The sequence below is a fragment of the Bos javanicus genome, chromosome 25 (genome assembly GCF_032452875.1).
Source record: "Bos javanicus breed banteng chromosome 25, ARS-OSU_banteng_1.0, whole genome shotgun sequence".
In the NCBI taxonomy this organism is placed as follows: domain Eukaryota; kingdom Metazoa; phylum Chordata; class Mammalia; order Artiodactyla; family Bovidae; genus Bos; species Bos javanicus.
This window is the reverse complement of record NC_083892.1, coordinates 138,905-161,024: the sequence shown is the minus strand read 5'-3', so window position 1 is coordinate 161,024 and position 22,120 is coordinate 138,905. Positions and strand designations below refer to the sequence as shown.

The 22,120-nt window shown below is 59.2% G+C and overlaps 2 protein-coding genes across 9 annotated transcripts; one reads left to right on the top strand and one right to left on the bottom strand.

The window, feature by feature from the left end:
• The first annotated feature begins 907 nt into the window (after window positions 1-907).
• On the top strand, window positions 908-19,319 carry RHBDF1 (rhomboid 5 homolog 1). 8 transcript variants are annotated; one of them, XM_061400527.1, is made up of 20 exons: window positions 909-998; window positions 7,068-7,139; window positions 12,444-12,582; window positions 12,652-12,782; window positions 13,006-13,107; window positions 13,645-13,858; window positions 14,279-14,488; window positions 14,565-14,687; window positions 14,759-14,916; window positions 15,376-15,633; window positions 15,732-15,843; window positions 15,967-16,041; window positions 16,144-16,305; window positions 17,019-17,119; window positions 17,277-17,340; window positions 17,714-17,808; window positions 17,997-18,072; window positions 18,142-18,242; window positions 18,347-18,500; window positions 18,668-19,319. In XM_061400527.1, the coding sequence occupies exons 3-20, from the start codon at window positions 12,466-12,468 to the stop codon at window positions 19,085-19,087; spliced, it is 2,673 nt and encodes an 890-aa protein (XP_061256511.1). In that variant the 5' UTR covers window positions 909-998; window positions 7,068-7,139; window positions 12,444-12,465; the 3' UTR covers window positions 19,088-19,319. The 8 variants fall into 8 exon arrangements, with proteins under 8 accessions (XP_061256512.1, XP_061256517.1, XP_061256511.1 ...); XM_061400528.1 differs by lacking the exon at window positions 7,068-7,139 and having other exon boundaries at window positions 908-998; XM_061400532.1 differs by lacking the exon at window positions 13,006-13,107.
• A 498-nt stretch (window positions 19,320-19,817) lies between these two features.
• SNRNP25 (small nuclear ribonucleoprotein U11/U12 subunit 25) lies at window positions 19,818-22,053 on the bottom strand. Its single transcript, XM_061400543.1, has 5 exons — window positions 21,769-22,053; window positions 21,257-21,347; window positions 20,936-21,041; window positions 20,501-20,575; window positions 19,818-20,084 (listed from the first exon to the last, which is right to left on the bottom strand). Exons 1-5 carry the CDS (start codon window positions 22,036-22,038, stop codon window positions 20,027-20,029), a joined length of 600 nt encoding a protein of 199 aa, XP_061256527.1. The 5' UTR covers window positions 22,039-22,053; the 3' UTR covers window positions 19,818-20,026.
• Window positions 22,054-22,120: the final 67 nt, after the last annotated feature.

Genomic DNA, 22,120 nt, shown 5'->3' with positions numbered 1-22,120 from the left:
GAGCCTGGTAGGCTGCAGTCCATGGGGTCTCTAAGAGTAGGACACGACTGAGCGACTTCCCTTTTACTTTTCACTTCATGCATTGGAGATGGAAATGGCAACCCACTCCAGTGTTCTTGCCTGGAGAATCCCAGGGATGGCAGAGCCTGGTGGGCTGCCGTCTATGGGGTCACACAGAGTCGGACACGACTGAAGCGACTTAGCAGCAGCAGCAGCAGCAGTCTGTTGGATACTTTGGGCGCCCAGGATGGGGAGGGGGTAGGGGACTGCCTGCCGTTTACACAGACAAGCACAGTTAAGGTTACAGGGGCTAGACAACTGCAAAAGCAGGGGCAAGGGTGAGCGAGATGTTTTAGTTCCTAGAATTGTTGTACGTTTCCATTTTCCCCAAAACTAGCTGATCTAGGTGATCTATACTATGCAAGAGGCAAGCTGGGTTACAGAAGCAGAGCGTGTGTGTGTAAGCGTATGAAAGCAGGGGTATGTGTGTGCCAGGGAAGCTCCGAGGGACTTAGAGTGAGAGACTTGGCAGCCCGGCCTTGGAGGAGGCTGGGGGTTTGGGTCCCTGTAGATACGGGGCTGTCTCCCGGACTCCCCACTCTGCAAGCACAAGTCAAAGCATCTGCTAAGGTCAGGACTCACTCCGGGTCCGGGAGCGGGTGAGGTTGACCATCAGATTTGGTCCAGCTGGGCCACCAGGTCCTCCTGCCCCGACCAAAGCGCTTTCGACCCCCAGCCAGAGTTGTCCCCGCCGTCCTCCCGGAGGAGGTGGCTCTGGCGGGGCGGGCCGCACGCATTCCTGAGCCCTGAGTCACGCGGCCGCCCCCTTCAGCCGGGCCCGCCCCCGGCGCGCACGCCCCTCGCTCCATGGCATTCCCCGGCAGACGGGCGGGCCGGACGGGCGGGCGGGGACTCGGCGCGGGCGCCCTCGGGCCGGCGGCTGCAGCCCCTCCCCGCAGCCCTCAGGACCCCCGGGACTCCCGGCGCTGGCGGCAGTGGTGAGTGAGCGCGCTGGGCGGGGCTGCACGCGGGGCGCGGGCCGGGTGGGTCCCGAGACGGCGTCCGCCGCGCCAGGGCCGGTCCCCAGCCCTCCGCCGCCGGAACCGCTCAGAGCGGCGGGAGTCTGGCCGCGTCCCGGCTTTGAGGAGTCTCCGCCCGAGACGGCCGGACTTTCCTTCCCGGAGTTTCCCGAGCCGCGCGAGGAGGAGGCGGCCCAGCCCCGGATTCCTAACTCGGCGGACCGCAAAAATAGCCCGTGGCCGGATTAGCGCGTCCGGGCGGCTGCCTGACCCGGCCGGACAGCTCGGCTCCAGCCCCCGCCCGACAGCTGAGGGTCCGGGCAGCGGGAGGGCTCGTGGTCCGGGTGTCCCCAGGCGCCTCTGAGCTGTACCCTCCCCCCGCCCTTTACGCTTTCTTGCCCGGCCTCCGCCAGTGGGTGGTGTCTCAAGTCGAAACTCCAGCTCGGAGGGTGGGACTTCTGGGTGGGACTTCTCCGGATCGTCGCTGTCCCAGCCGTCCTCCCTGGGGATGGGACTAACTTCCGCAATAGCAGTAGCTGTGGAGATGGGGTTTGGGGAGGGACTGGCCCACCTTCAGCTTCACAATCCTGCCTCTCAACGCGGGAAGCTGCCAGGCGTCTTCCTACCTTGTGCTCGGTGGCCAAGAGGACCAGGCCAGGGCCTGAGCCTGTGGCCACTACCCCGTGCTGGGAAGCAGGCTGTCTCCTGGCTGGGGAGATGGCTGGATCCCAGGTGCTCAGGACCCTGGGTTGGGGGGCCTGGCTGCCCGCCCTGCTGGGGGCCCACCTGTCCCTGACCAGAGTTTCTCCTCCGGGTATGCAGTTTGGGGGTGTGTATCTGTGTATCCGGGTGAGCGAGGTCTGGATCTGGAGGCCCTAGCTCTGTGTTGGGAAAGGTCCCCCAACCCCCACTGGGGACTTCCTGGCAGATGAGATTCTAGGATGAAACTGGCTTTTCAGGTTTGGCCCAGGTAGATTCTGGGTTCTCCCCACCCCGGTGGGGCCAGCCCCAGCCCCCTTAGCCCCCACCCAGAGCTTGGGACAACCTGGACGACCCAGCAGGTGGCCAGGGCCCAAGGGTTCCCTGAGGCTGAGCCCCTGCCACCGAGTTATTTTGGGCAAGCTGGGTCCTTTTCCTTGAGAAAAGCAGGGGCTACCAGTAGGGCTTGTAGCGGGGTGACCCTGGATGAAAGGTGCCAGGGCCCCAGGCTCCCTCCCAGAGTGCTGACCGAGGGCCCAGGCCTGGAGCACTGCAGTGAGAGCGCTCCCCGTCCAGCATTCGCAGGCTGGCTGGCGAACCATTGCCCTTGGCAGTGCATAGTCCAGGGGACCCCGTGGTTCAGAAGGATCACCCAGGTCGTGCCTGCCTTCCCGGGCCCCTCTCAGGGTCTCTGGACTCAAGCTGTTGCTCAGGGCACCTCCTGTAGCGCCTCTCCCCAGATATGAGGGGCTCCCTCTGCCTGCCCACCCCTCCCCAGCTCTGGTTCCCCCACCTCGGTGTCTGTGACAGGATCTACTTTCAGCCCAAGGATCAGATTCCTTAGCGGCTGCCTGTTTTCTGGGTTGGGTGTGTGAGGGTGGCTCCCTTTTCCCTGAGTTGAGATGCTCTGGGTGGAGGCATGGGGGTCTCAGAGGGGCTGTTGGCTCCCCCAGCCTGAGGATCCCAGATGATCTGCCCCTCCCCAGGGGACCATGGCCCCCTCCCCAGCTCCTGGGCAGACATGGCCCAACTGCTTGGAGGCTGGGTGACCGCAGGTGGTGACCGGCCTCTCTGAGCCTCAGTTTCCTGATCTGTAAGGTGGACGCAGAGGACTCCTGCAGGGGTTGTGACAGGTCAGCGGGGCTAGCCAGTGTTGGGTTTGAGGCAGGTGTGCCAGGCTTCTGCCAGCTGAAGCCTCTCCTGCTCCAGGAGTAGAGTTCAGGGGCGAGGCGTCCCCTCTTGTGGCCTCGAGGGTGCGATCCCCCAGCTGCATTGTCCTGGGCAGGGCTGCTGAGCCCGAGGCTGTGTGGGCACTGGGAGCACATTGTGGGGCTGGCCAGGAGCACTTCTGGGGCCTCTGGTGACAGGCTGCTCGTCTGCCCTCTGTCTGGGCCTGTTGATGGGATTTGGGTCTTTCCACTCCACAGATAGAGGCGGGCTTGCAACTTGACTCCCAAGGTCCAGTTAGATACCAGATTGTCACACCCAGAACCTGTTATATCGAAGTCCCTGCCCTACCTTGGAGCTGGCCATGTGGCACAGACGGGTCCCCTGAGCTTTCTGAGCCTGGTGCTTCCCAATCCCAGGGTGCGTCTGCCCTGTTAGGCCCAGCTGCGTCATAGGCTTTAATTGGTGGCCAGTGACCCCCTAGGCCATCTGTGTCTGCCGAGCCTTTGGGCAGTGCCTGGTCATAGGGCCATGCCCCCTTTCCTGCATCACCCTCGCAGGGCAGTCCTTTCAGGGCTTTCTAAAGCAGGGAGTCTCCTGTGGTTCTGGCTGGTGCCCTGCGGGTTCATTTGGGGTGACAACTGGTGTGGGTGCCTGGGGCTTAGGGATCCGTTTTCCTCCTAGGGATGGCACAGGGCACCGAGCAAGCCAGGGGCCAGGTCTCAGGTCTGCCCTGCTCCCTTTTGAACCTCATATCTTCCACAGAAAAGTGGAGGGTCACTGGCGGGGGGTGAGGAGCGTGAGGGCCTGCCCAGGGTCATTCCCAACAAGATGCTGGGAACAGTCGAGCTCAAGATGCTCAGAGGAGCCAGCTCATTTCCGCTTTACCAGAGCAGCACGTGGTGGGGGACCGGAGTCAAAACTCCCAAGGGAGACCTGGGGCTGGGCGTCAGACTCTGGGTCAAACGGGAGACTGAGGGTCAAAGATCAGGGCTCACAGAGGGAGGTCAGAGGAGCTGGCCCCTCCTGGGACCACGCGCAGGGGAGCTGGGGTCACGTCGGGCTGGGTATCCTGGGGTGGGGCCATTTGCTGCAGCTGACCTTGGTGGCCGGTGGTCCCCGGGGCAGGGTTGGCCCCAAGCTTGTGGTTCTGGTCCCGAGGCCGGGCCACCCACTTGGCCTCCAGATGCCCCTGGTCAGCATTGTCCTCCAGGTGTGCGGGGCAGGCCTCAGTGAGAAAGCAAAGGCTCCAGGTTTAACCCAGCTGTGGCCTGTCCAGGCCTGGGTGGGCCGGAACCTCTCCCCCATCTCCTCCTGCTTCTTGGCTACACCTTCCCAAACCAAGCCTCTCTGAAGGGTGTCGCCCGGGTCATCCCACGCCCCGTGCTCTGATACGCTCTGCTCTTGGGCCCTCCTCAGGGAGCTCCCCACAGCTGGCAGGCATCACCAGCCTGCTCCTTGTTTTTTTAGTTGAAGTACAGATGACTTAAGGGCTTCCCTGGTGGCTCAGAGGGTAAAGCGTCTGCCTGCAATGTGGGAGACCCGGGTTTGATCCCTGGGTCGGGGAGATCCCCTGGAGAAGGAAATGGCAACCCACTCCAGTACTCTTGCCTGGAAAATCCCATGGATGGAGGAACTTGGTGGGCTATAGTCCATGGGGTCACAGAGAGTTGGACATGACTTCACTTTCTCTTTCATAGATGACTTACAATATTATATTCTTTTTAGGTCCAGCATGTTTTTTTAAAAAATACTTTCATGTGTTTATTTTTGACTGTGTTGCCGCGTGGGCTCTTCACTAGTCGCGGCCAGCGGGGGCACTCTTGACATGCACGGGCTTCATCAGCGCCTGCTCTTTTTGCGGAGCATGGGCTCTTCAGAAGCTGCGGCACGTGGACTTATTGCTCCGGGGAATGTGTGGTCTTCCCGGATCAGGGATCGAACCCTCATCTCCTACACTGGCAGGCAGAGCCATTTCTGAATCAGCTGCTGCTTCTTGAGCACCTGTGTGTCCCAGGCTCTGCTGTGGTCTCCGGTTTTCAGAGGGGAAGGTTCAGGCTTGCTCAGGGTTACAGGTGGCAGAAGGGAGCTGGGTCAGGACCCTGTCTCAGGCCAGGCTCCCGCTCTGTCTCCTACTTACCGGGCCCCTGCCCAGGACCCCCGGGGGTCACTGCCAGATCAGCCGCGGCTGGTCCTTGGGGGGCCTGCCCCCTCCCGCTAGCCCTCTGCCTTGCTGGTTCCTGCTTACAGTGGGCCTTGTGGTGGCCCCCAGCCCCCCCAGCGTCGCCTCGAGCTCCTGAGCTGCTGTTGCGGCGCCGTCCCTCCCTGTGCTTCCCTGGGCCTGTCTGGGAGTCCCTGGTAGGTCTGGGCCCATTGGGGCGGCCGAGAGTGTTGCTGGAGTGAGTCAGATGCCGTGACCGTGGCAGGCAGGCCCTCCCTGGCCTGAGGTCTCTCCCTGTGCTGGGGGCAGTGGAGGGGGCTGCTGTAGGGAGACCCCCCAGGGGCCGTCTAGGAACAAGAGCCCCTGTGTGCCCGGGGAGACCCAGACACTGCGCCACTGTCTCCTCTGGGCGGGCGCTGTCCCCTTCTAGCCCAGACTCTGGGCGGGCGCTGTCCCCTTCTAGCCCAGACTCTTTGTCCGGCCTGGGCCTGTCCCTCCCCCACGCCCTTGGGGCCCACTGTGGAGCCACTCCCAACCCTGCCTGTGAACCCCACCCGCTTGAGGTCCAGAGTTTGGCATGGGTTGAGGGGATCGGGGGGACTGGTTACACAGGGCGGGTCAGGCTGGGAACCCGCAGCTCTGGGGGCAAGGAGCTGTGTGGCATCTGGAGCGCCATCCAGCCTTGGCCCCAGACGCGGTGGGTGCTGAGGGGGGTGGGCACCCGGAGGTCTGTGTGTCCAGGAGGGAGCTGGGGCCTTCCTCGTGAGAGGCTCCTGTGTCTGGTGGCCCTGGCTGGTGGGGGCAGGGGGTGCCCAGCTCCTCTGTGTGCCTCCCGCCCCCTCCCACCACCTCCCCAGTCATATGGTAGCTCCTCCCAGGCCCCGGTGAAGGGGCATCTTCAGGAATTTCCCGTCACCCTGCTTCATGGGGCCTGGCCCCTGTTAGCCCATACTCCGAGATGGTCGCTGAGCCGTGGCTCTGGAGTGGGCCTGCCCTGGGCACTGTGGGCCTGGTGTGGCAGGACTGGACAGCACACGTGTGGATGTGGTCCCGACCAAGCCAGGGGGATCCAGGCCCTGGCAGGGTGACCCCGTGGGCAGAATGTGTGTCCTGGGGGAGCCAGCTGTGAGGAGGGGCCTTGGAGGGTCACAGGTGTGGGTGGTGGTGTGCGCCCACCAGCGGGCAGGGGTTTCTGGCTCTCCTGAATGGAGGACCATCTTGTGGCATCTAGATGTTCTGGGTGTGTGTGCGGAAGCTTCTGCAGGGGTCAGACCCCGGCACCCCACCTGCGGGTTCCTATCCGGACCTCGCAGAAGCTTTACCAGGAGCGTATGAGGCTATGTGAGCCATGGGGTTGGGTGGCAGGGCCAGGCTGACGGTACCAGGGCCTCCACCTGATATGCTAAGGGGTCCTGTCCTTTCTGGCCCCTCCCCACAAGGCCCCAGGGGCGTAGCACCATTTGAGGGGTCTGACTGCTCGCGTCTCCAGCTGGCAGCCCCGGCCCAGTCACGGCTCAGGAGGTGACCCAGAGTGTCGTCCCAGCCCTGCAGCTGCTGAGCTTCTTCTCTCTTCCCAGCGTGTCCAGCACTGTCTGAGATTCCATCGCTGGTGCTCGAGACCAGTGTCCTGCCCACAGGGCAGCTCACAGTCTCCCTGACCTGTGGAGGGGGGCTGGCGGATGACGAGGACGCCGCCTCCCAGGATGGGAGGCCTGCTTGGCCACAGCCGTGCAAGTCTGGGCTGGGTGGTGGTGTGAGTTGGACGCTGAGAGTTGGTCTCCTGGTTCAGACCCCAGAGGAACCCAGTTCTCAGTCAAGACACCCTCATGTCAGACCTGCCTTCAGGTCCATAGCGAGCTGGTGGAGGCTTCGAGCGGGGTCCCTTCCCTGGTCTGTGCAGAGCCAGTAGCAGCTGCGTCTCTAGTTATGGTGCCATGAATATGTGACCTTGGGCAAGGCCAGCTTCCCTTCCTAGGCCTCAGTTTTGCTATGCGTAAAGTCTTCTCTCTGTATCTCTCCAGGCAGTTGAGAGGGAGGCTCGGAAGTAGAGGCTGTGTCTCGCGACCTCGGTGGGTGAGCCGCAGACCCCGCAGGTCAGAATCTGTCAGGGTCTGGGTTGCTTTGAGAGGCTGAGAAAGTGAGAGTCTCCACAACGCCCCTGCTCCCCTTGGCCTCGTTGTGCAAGGACCGTCTCTGCTTGTTGTTGTTGCTGAGTTGCTAAGTCATGACTCTTTGTGACCCCATGGACTGCAGCACGCCAGGCCTCACTGTCCTTCACTGTCTCCCGGAGTTTGCTCAAATTCATGTCTATTGAGTCAGTGATGCCAGCCAATTGTCTCATCCTCTGTCACCCCCTTCTCCTCCCACCTTCAATCTTTCCCAGCATCAGGGTCTTTTCCAGTGAGTTGGCTCTTCCCGTCAGGTGGCCAAAGTAATGGAGCTTCAGCTTTAGCATCTGTCCTTCCAATGAATATTCAGGACTGATTTCCTTTGGGATGGACTGGTTGGATCTCCTTGTAGTTCAATGGGCTCTCAAGAGTCTTCTCCAGCACCACAGTTCAAAAGCATCAATTTTTTAGTGCTCAAGCTTCTTTATGGTCCAACTCTCACGTCCATATATGACTACTGGAAAAACCATAGCTTTAACTAGATGGACCTTTGTCAGCAAAGTGATGTCTCTGCTTTTTAATATGCTGTCTAGGTTGGTCATAGCTTTCCTTCCAATGAGCAAGCATCTTTTAATTTCGCAGCTGCAGTCACTGTCCACAGTGATTTTGGAGCCCAAGAAAATAAAATCTGTCACTGTTTCCACTTTTCCCCCTTCTATTTGCCATGAAGTGATGGGACTGGATGCCACAATCTTACTTTTTTGAATGTTGAGTTTTAAGTCAGCTTTTTCATTCTTGTCTTTCACCTTCATCAAGAGGCTCTTTAGTTCCTCTTCACATTCTGCCATAAGGGTGGTGTCATCTGCATATCTGAGGTTGTTCATATTTCTCCTGGCTATCTTGATTCCAGCTTGTGATTCATCCAGCCCAGCATTTCGCACGATATACTCTGCATGTAAGTTAAATAAGCAGGGTGACGATCGGTAACCTTGACGCCCTTCTTTCCCAATTCGAATCAGTCTGCTGCTCCACGCCCAGCTCTAACTGTTACCACTTGGCCTGCATCAGGTTTCTCAGGAGGCACGTAAGGTGGTCTGGTATTCCCATCTCTTAAGAATTTTCCAGTTTGCTGTGAGCCACACAAAGGCTTTAGCATAGTCAGTGAAACAGAAGTAGATGTTTTTCTGGAGTTCCCTTGCTTTCTCTATGATCCAATGGCTGTTGGCAATTTGATTTCTGGTTCCTCTGCCTTTTTAAAATCCATCTTCTACATCTGGAAGTTCCTGTACTGTTGAAACCTAGCTTGAAGGATTTTGCTTATTACCTTGCTATCCTGCAAAATGAGCCAATTGTATGGTAATTTGAACATTCTTTGGCATTGCCCTTCTTTGGGATTGGAATGAAAACTGACCTTTTCCGGTCCTGTGGCCACTGCTCACTTTTCCAAATTTGCTGGCATATTGAGTGGTACACTTTCACAGCATCATCTTTGAGGATTTTAAATAGCTCAGCTGGAATTCCATCACCTCCACTAGCTTTGTTGGTAGTGATGCTCCCTTAAGCCCACTTGACTTTATATCCCAAGATGTCTGGCTGTAGGTGAGTGACCACACCATCAGGATTATCTGGGCCACTAAGACCTTTTTTTGTATAGTTCTTTTGTGTATTCTTGCCACCTCTTCTTAATCTTGTCTTCTGTTATGTCCTTATCATTTCTCTCCTTTATTGTGCCCATCCTTGCATGAAATGTCCTCTTGATGTCTCCAGTTTTCTTGCAGTGATCTTTAGTCTTTCCCATTCTGTTGTTATCGTCTCTCTTTTTGCATTGCTTTCTTATCTCTCCTTGCTGTCTTTGGAGCTCTGCATCAGGTGGGTATATCCTTCCTCGTCTTGCTTGTCTTTCACTTCTCTTCTTTCTCAGTATTTTTTCTATCTACTTTCCTCAGACAACCACTTTGCCTTCATGCATTTCTTTTTCTTTGGGACGGTTTAGATCACAGGCTTCTGTATAATGTTACGAATCTCTGTCCATAGTTCTTCAGGCAGTCTGTCTATAGTTCTTGAGGCAGTCTGTCTATCAGATATAATCCCTTGAATCTGTTTGTCACTTCCACTGTATAATCATAAGGGATTTGATTTATGTCATATTTGAATGGCCTAGTGGTATTCTCTGCTTTCTTTAATTTCAGCCTGAATTTTGCAATAAGGAGCTCATGATCCGAGCCACAGTCAGCTCCAGGTCTTGTTTTTGCTGACTGTATAGAGCTTCTCTGTCTTCGGCTGCAAAGAACATAATCAGTCTGATTTCGATGTTTCCCACCTGGTGATGTCCATGTGTAGTGTTTCCAGGCCCTGTGATTCTTCTCTGGGGCCAGGGAAGCAGACCTGCCCGAAAAGTGCCGATTTGTGAAGAGGGAAGTAAGTGCCAAGGAGCCCTGCTTATGTGGCTACTGCCTCATGGCCCCATGGCTAGGCTGGGGTAGACCAAATCAAGCCCTCAGCTCTGGGTCCTGGGCCCTGCCCAGCTTAGGGTCAGTTCAGTTCAGTCGCTCAGTCATGTCTGACTCTTTACGACCCCATGAACTGCAGCACGCCAGGCCTCCCTGTCCTTCACCAACTCCTGGAGCTTGCTCAAACTCATGTCCATTGAGTTGGTGATGCCATCCAACCATCTCATCCTCTCTCGTCTCCTTCTGCCTTCAATCTTTCCTAGCCAAAGGGTCTTTTCTAATGAGTCAGCTCTTTCCATCAGGTGGTCAAAGTAATGGAGCTTTAGCTTCAGCATCAGTCCTTCCAATGAATATTCAGGACTGATTTCGTTTAGGATGGACTGGTTGGATCTCCTTGCAGTCCAAGAGGCTCTCAAGAGTCTTCTCCAGCACCACAGTTCAAAAGCACCAATACTTTGGCACTTAGCTTTATTGTCCAACTCTCACATCCACACATGACTACTGGAAAAACCATAGCTTTGACTAGATGGATCTTTGTCAGCAAAGTAATGTCTGCTTTTTACTATGCTGCCTAGGTTTGTCATGGCTTTTCTTCCAAGGAGCAAATATCTTTTAATTTCATGGCTGCAGTCACCATCTGCAGTGATTTTGGAGCCCCCAAAAATAAAGTCTGTCACTGTTTCCATTGTTTCCCCCATCTATTTGCCATGAAATGATGGGACCAAATGCCATGATCTTTGTTTTTGGAATGTTGAGTTTTAAGCCAACTTTTTCACTCTCCTCTTTCACTTTCATCAAGAGGCTCTTTAGTTCTTCTTCATTTTCTGCCATAAGGGTGGTGTCATCTGCATATCTGAGGTTATTGATATTTCTCTCTGCAGTTTTGATTCCAGCTTGTGCTTCATCCAGCTTGGCATTTTGCATGATGTACTCTGCATATAAGTTAAATAACCAGGGTGACAATATACAGCCTTGACATACTTCTTTCCCAATTTGGAACCAGTCTGTTGTTCCATGTCCAGTTCTAATTGTTGCTTCTTGACCTGCATACAGATTTCTCAGGAGGCAGGTAAGGTGGTCTGGTATTTCCATCGCTTGAAGATTTTTCCACAGTTTGTGGGTAGAATACTACCCACTCCAGTATTCTTGGACTTTCCTTGTGGCCCAGCTGGTAAAGAATCTGCCTGCAATGCGGAAGACCTAGGTTTGATCCCTGGGTTGGAAAGATCTCCTGGCGAAGGGAAAGGCTACCCACTCCAGTATTCTGGCCTAGAGAATTCCATGGACTGTATAGTTCATGCGGTCACAAAGAGTTGGACACGACTGAGGGACTTTCGCTTTGAACGTTCTTTGGCATTGCCTTTCTTTGGGATTGGAATGAAAACTGACCTTTTCCAGTCCTTGGCCACTGCTGAGTTTTCCAAATTTGTTGGCATATTGAGCGCAGCACTTTAACAGCATCATTTTTTAGGGTTTGAAATAGCTCAACTGGAATTCCATCACCTCCACTAGTTTTGCTGTTTGTAGGCGCTTTGGGTGGCGCTGAGCAAAGTGCAAGTGTTAGTTGCTCAGTCGTGTCTGATCCTTTGCAACTCCGTGGACTGTAGCCTGCCAGGTTCCTCCATGCATAGAAAAATTCTCCAGGCATGGAGACTGAAGTGGGTAGCCATTTCCTTCTCCAGGGGATCTTCCCACCCAGGGTTGGAACCCTGGCCTCCTGCCTTGTGGCAGATTCTGTGTGGTCTGAGCCCCCAGGGAGCGTCTTTGCTTAAGTTTCTTGGTGTGTGGCGCCCCCTGGTGGTGATAGCAGCGCTTCCACTAGGTGGTTTTCAGGAGGAGGTCCCTTGGCTTCCCGCCTGGTGCTAATGGTAAAGAACCCCCCTGCCAATGAAGGAGATTTAAGAAGCGTGGGTTCAGTCCCCGGATTGGGAAGATTCCCAGGAGGAGGGCACAGCAACCCACTCCAGTATGCCTGGAGAATCCCGTGGAAAGAGGAACCTGGCTCCTTACAGCCCATAGGGTCGCAAAGAGACACCAGAGCGACTTGGCATGCATGCAAGCACCTGGCTGTAGGAACCCTCGGCCTCTGGGAAACCAGGTGGTCCCGCCTCAGAGAGAGGGAGGGTCCCTGCAGCCTGTCGTGGACATAGTGGGCCCTCCGTCTCTGGAGCAGCTGTCGTGGTGGCTAGGAGACTGAAGTCCACCCTCGGATTCGCCCCGTGTACAGACCAGGCTGGCTTCTCAGCCCTCGCGCTTCCTCACGCTTCTGCCCCGGCCATCCCCTGTGTGGGGAGCAGCCTGCCCGTGGCCGTGCTCTCTGGATCACGCTGCGAGTCTTTACTCTGACGAAAGGCTTCCTCACAGGCAGGCAGCTGGCACATGCTATTTTATTCCCGTCACACTTTGCAACCTTTAGCGCACTGTATGTCCACGTTGGCTTGCTGTCTGTCTGGACTCCAAGCTCCAGCAGTGCAGGAACTTTGTTTTGGATTCCTCTTTTCTCACTGTCCACCAGTGAGTCCTGAGCACCTGTGAGTGGCTCATGGTGGGTCCTGAACTGTTTGTCACATGAATGTCTGTCGTCTGGGGACCCAGTGTGTGCCCGGTGGTGTCTTGAGACGTCAAGACAGGCAGTGAGCCCGTGGGTGCTGAGCTGTGCTGGGGCCGTCTCTTCTGGTTATCACTGACCCTCCCACCTCCCGGGCCTGGGCCTGGGGACCCGCAGAGACCTGTCCGTGTTGTGTTTTGGCTGTGCTGCATGGCTTTGGGATCCCTGATCCCCGACCTGAGATTGAACCCAGGCCCACAGCAGTAGTAAAGCACTGTGTCCTAACCCCAGGCCCGCCTAGTCTGCCTGAACCATGGGCGAGGCCCGCAGGGACAGCAGCAGCAGCCTGCAGCACAAGAAGCCGCCGTGGCTGAAGCTGGACATCCCGGCCGTGGTGCCCCCGGCAGCAGAGGAGCCCAGCTTCCTGCAGGTAGGCCCTGGGCAGCGGGGGCTGCGGGTCCAGCCTGTCCAGTGCCCTCACTGGGACCCCGTTGCCCAGCCCTTGAGACGCCAGGCATTCCTGCGGAGTGTGAGCATGCCGGCCGAGCCCGCCCGCGTCCCTTCGCCCCACCAGGAGCCCCGGCGGCCGGTGCTACAGCGCCAGATGTCCATCACACAGACCATCCGCAGGTACTGGGCTGTCCTGGCTGCTTGGGGCGGGTGGGGCCCTGGGGCAGAGGCAGCACACAGGGTCCCTTTGGGCCGAGGGGCTGGGAGCGGGGCGGGGACCTTCTCAATCCTGCATCCCCGCTCCCCTGCTCTGCGGCTGGCTGCCGTTGCCTGCTCCTTTCTCTGCCCCCAGCACCTCCTCTCTCCTCTCTGTCTCCCCACCCAACGCTCTGGCCCTGGACAGCCGCCGGGTGCGCTCCGGGCACATCCACACTCTGCCTCCCTTGGGCCCCCCGCTGCCCGCAGGGCCCTCCCGCAGCGCCCGTCTCTCTCGGTCCCTGCTCAGGTACCGTGGGCAGGGCAGGCGTGTGCTGGCGTCCGCGAGCGTGAGCATGGCTTGTGTGCCCCCGGAGCTGCCAGCGTTGCTGGTGTCCCCAGGGCTCCTGACGGCAGGCGCAGCAGCATTTCTGCTTGCATGTCCGAGGGCCGTGGGCAGCTTGCCCGGGGCTGCGGCACCCGCTTCCTGGGTTCTGCCATGTGCCAGGCCCAGCTGCTGCTCATGGCCACGCTCCGGCTGGCTGAAATCTGACCTCTGTCTAGCCTCGGTGTCTCTCCAGAAATCCCTGCCTCAAGGATGGCGAGAGGGCTTGTGTGAAACACCCGTTTCACCCAGGCCTGCCGTCTCTGGTGGCAGTTTGGAGTTGGCTGACTGTGCGGGGGTGGCCAGGGCCAGAACCCTCTTCTCCCCTTGATCAGCCACAGCCCACCTGGGCCCCTGGAGGGTCTGGAGGCCTGCGGCAGGCATGCCGAGGGGGAGCTCCTCTGAGGCCCGGGCCGGGGGAGGGGACCGCCGGGCACCCTTGCTGAGTTCCTTCCCCTGCAGGGGCACGGCCGACTGGTTTGGAGTGAGCAAGGACAGTGACAGCACCCAGAAGTGGCAGCGCAAGAGCATCCGCCACTGCAGCCAGCGCTACGGGAAGCTGAAGCCCCAGGTCATCCGCGAGCTAGACCTGCCTAGCCAGGACAACGTGTCGCTGACCAGCACCGAGACGCCGCCTCCTCTGTACGTGGGGCCGTGCCAGCTGGGCATGCAGAAGGTATGCCCTCCCATGGGCCCCTCACTCAGCTCCTCTGGGCGGGGCTGGGGACACAGCCAGCCCGAGCAAAGGCGGTCCCTGGGAGCTCCTGGATTTGGATGGTGGTTGGATGCTCCTGTAAAGGCACCTAAGATGCTCTCTGGGATGAGGGGCTCCTGAGGGAAGACAGGGACCTGGGACTGAGCCTTGGCCAGCGTCTGGACCGGAAGCATCGCGGGATGGACAGTGCTGTAACACAAATGCAGGCGGAGAGGGGGCCCTGGGTGCACTGGGCTGCGGCAGAACCCACTCAGCTGTCCAGGGGCCCGCTGGGTGGGGGGTTGAACAGCAGCTGTGTTCTCCACAGTGGGATCTGGGGTGGGGAAGGAGCCCCCTTGGCCAGACCCAGCCCCAACTCTGGCATCTCCTCCCTTCCTCCAGATCGTAGACCCCCTGGCCCGGGGCCGGGCCTTCCGCTTGGCGGATGATGCCGCCGACGGCCCGAGCGCCCCGCACACGCCCGTCACGCCGGGTGCCGCCTCCCTCTGCTCCTTCTCCAGCTCCCGCTCCGGTTTCAACCGGCTCCCGCGGCGGCGCAAGCGCGAGTCGGTGGCCAAGATGAGCTTCCGGGCAGCTGCTGCGCTGGTGAAGGTGGGTGCAGGGGCCCAGGTGGGGTTTGGGGGCGAGTGGGTTACACGGAGCCGCGTGCTTACTCCCTCGCTGGCAGGGTCGCTCGGTTAGGGATGGCACGTTACGCCGCGCCCAGCGCCGAAGCTTCACTCCTGCCAGCTTCCTGGAAGAGGACACGGCTGACTTCCCTGACGAGCTGGACACGTCCTTCTTTGCTCGGGTAAGAGCCTGGTGCCATCACCCTGACCCCTCTGCCTAAGCTTCCCACGCTGACCGCGCGTGTTTGCTCAGGAAGGTGTCCTCCACGAGGAGCTGTCCACTTACCCGGACGAGGTGTTCGAGTCCCCATCGGAGGCAGCGCTTAAAGACTGGGAGCGAGCCCCAGAGCAAGTGGACCTCACGGGCGGCGCCCTGGACCGCAGCGAGCTGGAGCGCAGCCACCTGATGCTGTGAGTGCCTCCCTGCGAGTTCCGTGGGGGAAAAGCCCCCAGGCTGTCAGGAGCAGCTGCTCCAAGGCATGACACCCAAGGGGACCCCCGGGGCGGGGGCGGTCATCTCATGGACTGGGAACCCAGCTTGGCAACTAGGTTTGGGGGCCCCAGGGCTGGGCACCATTCAAATTGGGCTGCTCATCCCTGGAGGAGGCTGGCGGTCCCAGAGCCCACAGCCTGGAGAGGATCCAGCAGGCGAAGAGGTGGCGTCGTTAATACTCACAGATGTAGGTCTGACCCCACCTGCCTGCCATCCCGAAAGTGGCTCGGGCCGCTCTGCTTCTGCTCGGCGGGCCTGACTTCAGCCTGTTACACATGGGAGCAGGACAGATTCGGAGGGTCGTCCTGGCCCCGCGGGGGATGGACAGCAGCGTGTGGGCACTCTGGGGCTGGCGGTGACAGTGCCTCCCTCCCCAGGCCCCTGGAACGTGGCTGGCGCAAGCAGAAGGAGGGCGGCGCAGCGGCCCCGCAGCCCAAGGTGCGGCTGCGGCAGGAGGTGGTGAGCACGGCGGGGCAGCGGCGGGGCCAGCGCATCGCGATGCCGGTGCGCAAGTTGTTTGCCAGGGAGAAGCGGCCGTACGGGCTGGGCATGGTGGGCCGGCTAACCAACCGCACTTACCGCAAGCGAATAGACAGCTATGTCAAACGCCAGATTGAGGACATGGACGACCACAGGTAGGCCACGAGGGGAGGGGTTAGGGCAGGCATGGCTCCAGGTGGGCGCGGGCGCTCCAGGTTGGGGATGGCGCCTCTGCTGACGCTTTGCCCCGCAGGCCCTTCTTCACCTACTGGCTGACCTTCGTGCACTCGCTCGTCACCATTCTAGCCGTGTGCATCTATGGCGTGGCGCCCGTGGGCTTCTCACAGCACGAGACCGTAGACTCGGTGAGCCCCGGCGCCCTCCGGGTGCCCTCCTGGCCCCGCTCTGCGAAGTCTGGGTTCCCTCCCGCCCACTCTGACGGGAGGGGGCGCGACCGAGCTCCGTCTTATCTTCTCTCCACCTCCCAGGTGCTGCGCAACCGTGGGGTCTACGAGAATGTCAAGTACGTGCAACAGGAGAACTTCTGGATCGGGCCCAGCTCGGTGAGGGCAGGGCGGGGCGGGGGCGGGGCCCGGTGAGGGCAGGGCGGGGCGGGGCCCTGGGCTCGGCGAGGCCCAGCCGCAGCTACATCGTCCTCCCCGCAGGAGGCCCTCATTCACCTGGGTGCCAAGTTCTCGCCGTGCATGCGCCAGGACCCGCAGGTGCATAGTTTCATCCATGCTGCGCGCGAGCGCGAGAAGCACTCGGCCTGCTGCGTGCGTAACGACCGGTCAGGCTGCGTGCAGACCTCGGAGGAGGAGTGCTCGGTGAGTGCCCGCCCACAGCTCAGCTCGCACCCTTGTCTGCACCTCGTTTCCTTGGGACTCAGGCAGAGCTGTTGAGTTGTCCTAAACCCCTGGTTCTCAGCACACGATGCCGTCCGTCTGTGCAAGGCCCCTCACCTCAGTCTTTCCTTCTTATCCCATCCCTCCACCTCTGGCTGGTCCCCCTGCAGACTGTGTGTCCTTAATTTTATTATTTTTTTAAATGGCCGAGCGGCAGGGCTTGGGGGACCTTAGTTTCTGGACTAGGGATCCAACCCAGGCCCTGGCAGTGAAAGGACCAAGTCCTAACCACTGCACCACCAGGGAATTCTGCATGTTTTTAATTTGGGTGTGGCCTTCTCACTTCCATCTTGTTTTGGGGCACCTGTCATAAGTTTATGTAAGTGGTATTGCCTTACTTTTCTCACTAAATTTTAAACAACTTCATCCAAGTTTTTATCATCTAATGTGGAGCTCCCAGTTTGTACCAGTTGCCTACGGGTGGTTTCTGTTTTCAAGCTAATAGGAACTATGCTCTTGAACTCATAACAATCTCCCAACATGCGAGCAGTTTCCCGAGTGCAAATTCATGGAGGGGCTGCAGGGCACTCGGGTGTGTAGAACCAGAGGGAGGAGCTCAGGGTCTCTGATCCTGGCCCCCTGGAGACGGTGGGATGGTGGGCTCAGACCAGGGCTGAGCCCATGTCCTCCCACAGTCCACGCTGGCAGTGTGGGTGAAGTGGCCCCTGCATCCCAGTGCCCCAGACCTTGCTGGCCAAAAGAGGCGGTACGGCTCTGTCTGCCACCAGGATCCCAGGTCAGTCCTGCTGCGCCCCCTACCTCCGTTCGTCCATGTCTCCCCTGGGAGTGGGGGTGGAGGGAGGTATAATTTGTCTCCTTATTGTCCAGGAGGGCGGGAGGGTGCTAAGCCAAGGGCTCAGAGTAAGGTCTGACCACACCCTGGGCTCGTGCAGGGTGTGTGATGAGCCTTCTTCTGAGGACCCCCATGAGTGGCCAGATGACATCACCAAGTGGCCGGTGAGCTGGTGTGGAGGGGTTGTTCGGGAGCCACCTTACTGTCTTGGGGAGGAATCCACATCTCACCCATCAGTGATGCCAGAGGTCTCCGAGGGACCACCCCGTTTTCAGATGCTCTGCCCTGGCCTTCAGCCAGCCGGTCCATCCACTACAGCCTCCCTTTCTAAGTAGAACCAGGTGGAGCCTTAAGAAGTCAAGTGACATCATGCCAATTTGACAGATGCCCTGAGGCCCAGGGTTTGTGACCTGCTTGAGGCCAACAGGGGCCTGTCTCCTACCCTAGGAGCCTGTCCATCTCTGCTCCAACCAAGCGTGGTGTGGGGCCCAAGATTAGGGGTGACCTTGACCCAACTCATCCCCATTTGTGACCCAGATCTGCACCAAAAGCAGTGCTGGGAACCACACCAACCACCCGCACATGGACTGCGTCATCACGGGCCGGCCCTGCTGCATCGGCACCAAGGGCAGGTAGGGGTGCCCCAGTCCTGGACACACAGCATTGCCCTGGGCCTGCTCCCATATCCAGTCCAAAACGACCCAGGATCCCGGGGGGCGTGGGGTGAGGAAGGGGCCGGACCTATCCAGGCCAACAAGGTGGGCGAGTGGGGCCAAAACCTGAGCCTGGGAGTCCTCTCAGCTCTGGCCTGACCTTCCAGGTGTGAGATCACCTCCCGGGAGTACTGTGACTTCATGAGGGGTTACTTCCACGAGGAGGCCACACTCTGCTCCCAGGTAGGCCTCTGGGGGAGGGTCCCTCCACGTGCTGTGGCCGTGGCCGGTGCTCACGGTCACTCTGCACAGGTGCACTGCATGGACGACGTGTGTGGGCTCCTGCCCTTCCTCAACCCCGAGGTGCCTGACCAGTTCTACCGCCTGTGGCTGTCCCTCTTCTTGCACGCTGGGCAAGTGACACCCCGTGGGCTGTGGGGGCTGGGGGGAGGAGGTGGTCCCAGGGACCCCAGGACTAGCTGGTCAGTGCTCCTTGCTGAGTGCCCCCTCCCCACAGGGTCCTGCACTGCCTGGTGTCCGTCTGCTTCCAGATGACAGTCCTGCGAGACCTGGAGAAGCTGGCGGGCTGGCACCGCATAGCCATCATCTACCTGCTCAGTGGCGTCACTGGTAACCTGGCTAGTGCCATTTTCCTGCCATACCGGGCAGAGGTAAGGCTGCCCCCCACGTGCTGCCCAGCATGAACTGGGTCCAGCAGACCCGAGTCCCTGCCATGCCCTGTCCCGCCTGGGGCTCCTGTCCTGATCTACCCTGGGCCAACGGAGGGTGGCGGGTGGCCTGCCCCGGCCCACTGGCTCAGGGTCACCTGCACCTCCAGGTGGGCCCAGCTGGCTCGCAGTTTGGCATCCTGGCCTGCCTCTTCGTGGAGCTCTTCCAGAGCTGGCAGATTCTGGCGCGGCCCTGGCGCGCCTTCTTCAAGCTGCTGGCCGTGGTGCTCTTCCTCTTCACCTTCGGCCTGCTGCCCTGGATCGACAACTTCGCCCACATCTCAGGCTTCATCAGCGGTCTCTTCCTCTCCTTTGCCTTCCTGCCCTACATTAGCTTCGGCAAGTTCGACCTGTACCGCAAGCGCTGCCAGATCATCGTCTTTCAGCTGGTCTTCCTGGGCCTGCTGGCTGGCCTGGTGGTCCTCTTCTATTTCTACCCTGTCCGCTGCGAGTGGTGTGAGTTCCTCACCTGCATCCCCTTCACTGACAAGTTCTGTGAGAAGTACGAGCTGGATGCTCAGCTCCACTGAGCTGGCGGGCGCTGGGGCCGTGTGCCTGTGGCCGGAGCCAGGCCTGCGGCTCGGGACTCTGCCCAGGAGCCCTGCTTCCCACACACTTTGCCGTGTTCACTGCTGTTGAACCCCTCGTGCTTCCGGGCATTTATCACACTAGTTCCCGAGATTACCTTCTAACTAGCCTTCTGACGACCACCTCATGTGGCCAATAAACAGACCGGGAGCGTTTTAGCTGCCACTAACTCAACCAGAGCTGCCGCCTCCTTTCTGGTTTCCGGCTGGGTGCTGGAAGGACATCCTCCAGGCCCCAGGCCTCCCACCCACAAGTTGCCAGAACAGGGCATTCACGTCAGGTCCATCTCCCTGGAGGTCCTCGGCCAGGTGGGCACACTCTGTCCCCCTTCTGCAGAGTGACGAGGAGGTGACAAACAAGGACCCAGGAATATCACACTTCTCCACACACACCTGGAAGCGCCCCACGGCATCCAGGCCATGTCCCTTCCTAGGAGCCAGGCACCCATGGGCTGAAGCTGGAGGCCCTGACCAGGCTGGGCTCAGACGCCCTTGTTTCCCACAAGTAGAGACAGAGCCGGCACTCTGCTTTTACTTCCTCCTCGCTGCAGAGATGACAGGACAGGTGTGTGTGGCTTGGGGAGCAGGGTGGTGACCAAGGGCTCAGGTACATCATCCCAACAGTGTGACCGCCAGCAGGGTCCCCACCTGTGCCCCACTATGGGGACATGACTTTCCAAACCTCAAAGAAAACAGGGTTTATTCTGTACACAGGGCCAGGCCCACAGCCCTGGGATCAGGGTTCATTTAAGAGTCCAGGCGAGTCCAGCTGGGGTCAGGCTCTCTCCCACCCGTCTGGGGAAAGGGCACGGTGGCCCAAGGCTTCCTTCTGCCAGGGAAGAGCTCAGCTGCCCGCACACACAGCTGTCCAAGTCTGGAGATTCATTTCTGTCTCAGCTTTTTGATGAAGGACACCTCATCCCGATTCCGGATACCATAACTGAAAGAGAAGGAAAGGCAGAGTCCAGCCTACAGAAGGGCCCAGCTGTGACTCCTCCTCCGAGGCTTGTGTGGGATGAGAGAGGCCAGGCAGGAAGAGCGCAGTGCTGGGGAGGTGAGGAGGGGGCAGGGCCATGCTCCCCCACCACGCACACTCAAAACCCTCTCTCCTGGCTCTGCAGCCTGAACTGCCACAGCTCCTCTGCCTCCTGTCCTCCGGGCAGGGAGGTCTCCAGGGAGTTCCTTGCAGGACAGTCAGGGACTCTCCTGGTCTCACACACTCCCCAGGAATGGATTTAAGACCCTTCCTTTCTTAAGAGCCTCTGGAGGAAACCCCGGTCCTATGGCAGGGCCTGGGGAACAAAAGGGCCACAGATCAGATAGCTCCCTGTAGCTCAAGACGGAGCCTGAACTTACTCTCGGAGTTTCTTCCGGTCTTCTGTGAGCTTCTCTCCCGCGGAGGTCAAGTGGTATGTCCTCCACACGTAGGACCTACAGATGGGAATTCAGTGAACCACAAGCAGGATGATTCAGGAGGCTGAGAGCACCCAGGCGAGGGGCTGGTAGCAGCTCCTCTAACCAGGGAAGCCGCATCCAGACACACTGGGCATGCCCTAAGGTGTCCCCACGTGCAGCTACCTAGCTGCCCGTGTGGTAATGCAGAGGAGGAGCAGCTAGGACAGGGCCCGCAGGCACAGGAGCACCTGCCCTTTTTAAAGGCTCGGGACAGGGAGCTCGATGCTCTAGGCCGCATCCTGAGCAGAGCCCAGGGGATGAAAAGGCTCGCTCGTGTCCAGCACGTCCTCCCTGTCTCCCAAGAAGCGCTGAGGGAGGAGCCAAGGCTCCACTCACCAGCTGATGTGCTGAATGCCTCCCTCGCGCTCCTGCCTGAGCTGCACATATCTCTGGATGGCCTTCTTCAGGTCCAGGACAGTGGCGTTCTGGACTACAACCACGGCTGCACAAGCAGGAGAAGATCCCCAGCGTCAGGTGTCAAGAGGAGAGCCCAGAAGCTCTGATGAGCTCTGTTACTTCTCAAGGCTCAAGTCTGGGCAGGTGTGGGTGTGCCCAACAGGCCTGGGCACAGCCCGGAGTTTCCACCCACCAGCCCTGCTAACATCCTCTCCTGTGAAAGTTCAGACTGCTTGGCCTGAGAGGGAAGGCAGTACTTACGCATAACTTCTCCATCCATCTTGCACACTCGCACTGTCATTGCTTGGCCGTATTCTAATGCTATTTGGGAATTAACCTCTTCTAAAGTAACCTGGAAAAGACCAAGGATGGAGGTGGGAGCTCCCTTCACCACCCCCAACAACAAAGGCAGACAAGCGGACAGCGTCTATAAAGTTAGGCAGAACCTTCCTGAAGTCTGAGGAGAACGGAAAACTGGGAAACATTGATCTTTTGTCTGAAAATTACATTATTTTTGTTTACCCCAGGCTTCTACACACCAACTTTTGGTTGTTTTTAAAACACTGCTGACACGTCAAATGTCCTAACTAGTCGGTTTTTCGGCACCCCTTTAAATTTGAAGCCCGAGGCCAGAGCCTCGTTCGCCTCCAGGCCCGACAGGAGCCTTCTGCCTAGACGCTCCGCTACGCTCGGAAACGCCTTCCCGAGGCTGCAGCCCCCAGCGGTCCCAGGGTCCGTCCGCACCCCGTGGGAACGACGCGGCCCTCGCGCACCTGGATCGGAAGGTCGCAGAGCAGCGGGTCCTGCACAACCATGGCCAGGCCCTCCTGGAAAACGTCCACCTCCTCGGAGTGCGGCAGCGCCTCCTCCTCATCCTCCTCGTCGTCCTGCGGCTCTGGCCGCGCCACGACCCGCGGCTCCTCCAGGGCGCCGGGTTTCCAGCCGGCTTCGCCCGCACAGCGGCTCCACGCGACAGAGGCTATCGCGCAGGCCCCGGGACCGCTCCTATATCCCCACCTTCGGGGCGCCGGGGGCGGGGCCATTCGAGGACCAATGAGAGATGAGCTACTGGGAGCCGGCCGGCCACTGCTGTACTTGGGGGCGGGGAGGCGGCGTGATTATTGG

Excerpts from the sequence above, each read along its gene's own strand:
- RHBDF1 (XM_061400528.1), top strand. The coding sequence starts at position 12,466 with ATGGGCGAGGCCCGCAGGGACAGCAGCAGCAGCCTGCAGCACAAGAAG. Across the intron at positions 12,583-12,651 it reads AGGAGCCCAGCTTCCTGCAG|CCCTTGAGACGCCAGGCATT; the intron begins GTAGGCCCTGGG and ends CCCGTTGCCCAG. Across the intron at positions 12,783-13,005 it reads ATCACACAGACCATCCGCAG|CCGCCGGGTGCGCTCCGGGC; the intron begins GTACTGGGCTGT and ends GGCCCTGGACAG.
- SNRNP25 (XM_061400543.1), bottom strand. The coding sequence starts at position 22,038 with ATGGCCCCGCCCCCGGCGCCCCGAAGGTGGGGATATAGGAGCGGTCCC. Across the intron at positions 21,348-21,768 it reads TCTGCGACCTTCCGATCCAG|GTTACTTTAGAAGAGGTTAA; the intron begins GTGCGCGAGGGC and ends GGTCTTTTCCAG. Across the intron at positions 20,576-20,935 it reads GGCATTCAGCACATCAGCTG|GTCCTACGTGTGGAGGACAT; the intron begins GTGAGTGGAGCC and ends TCCCATCTGTAG.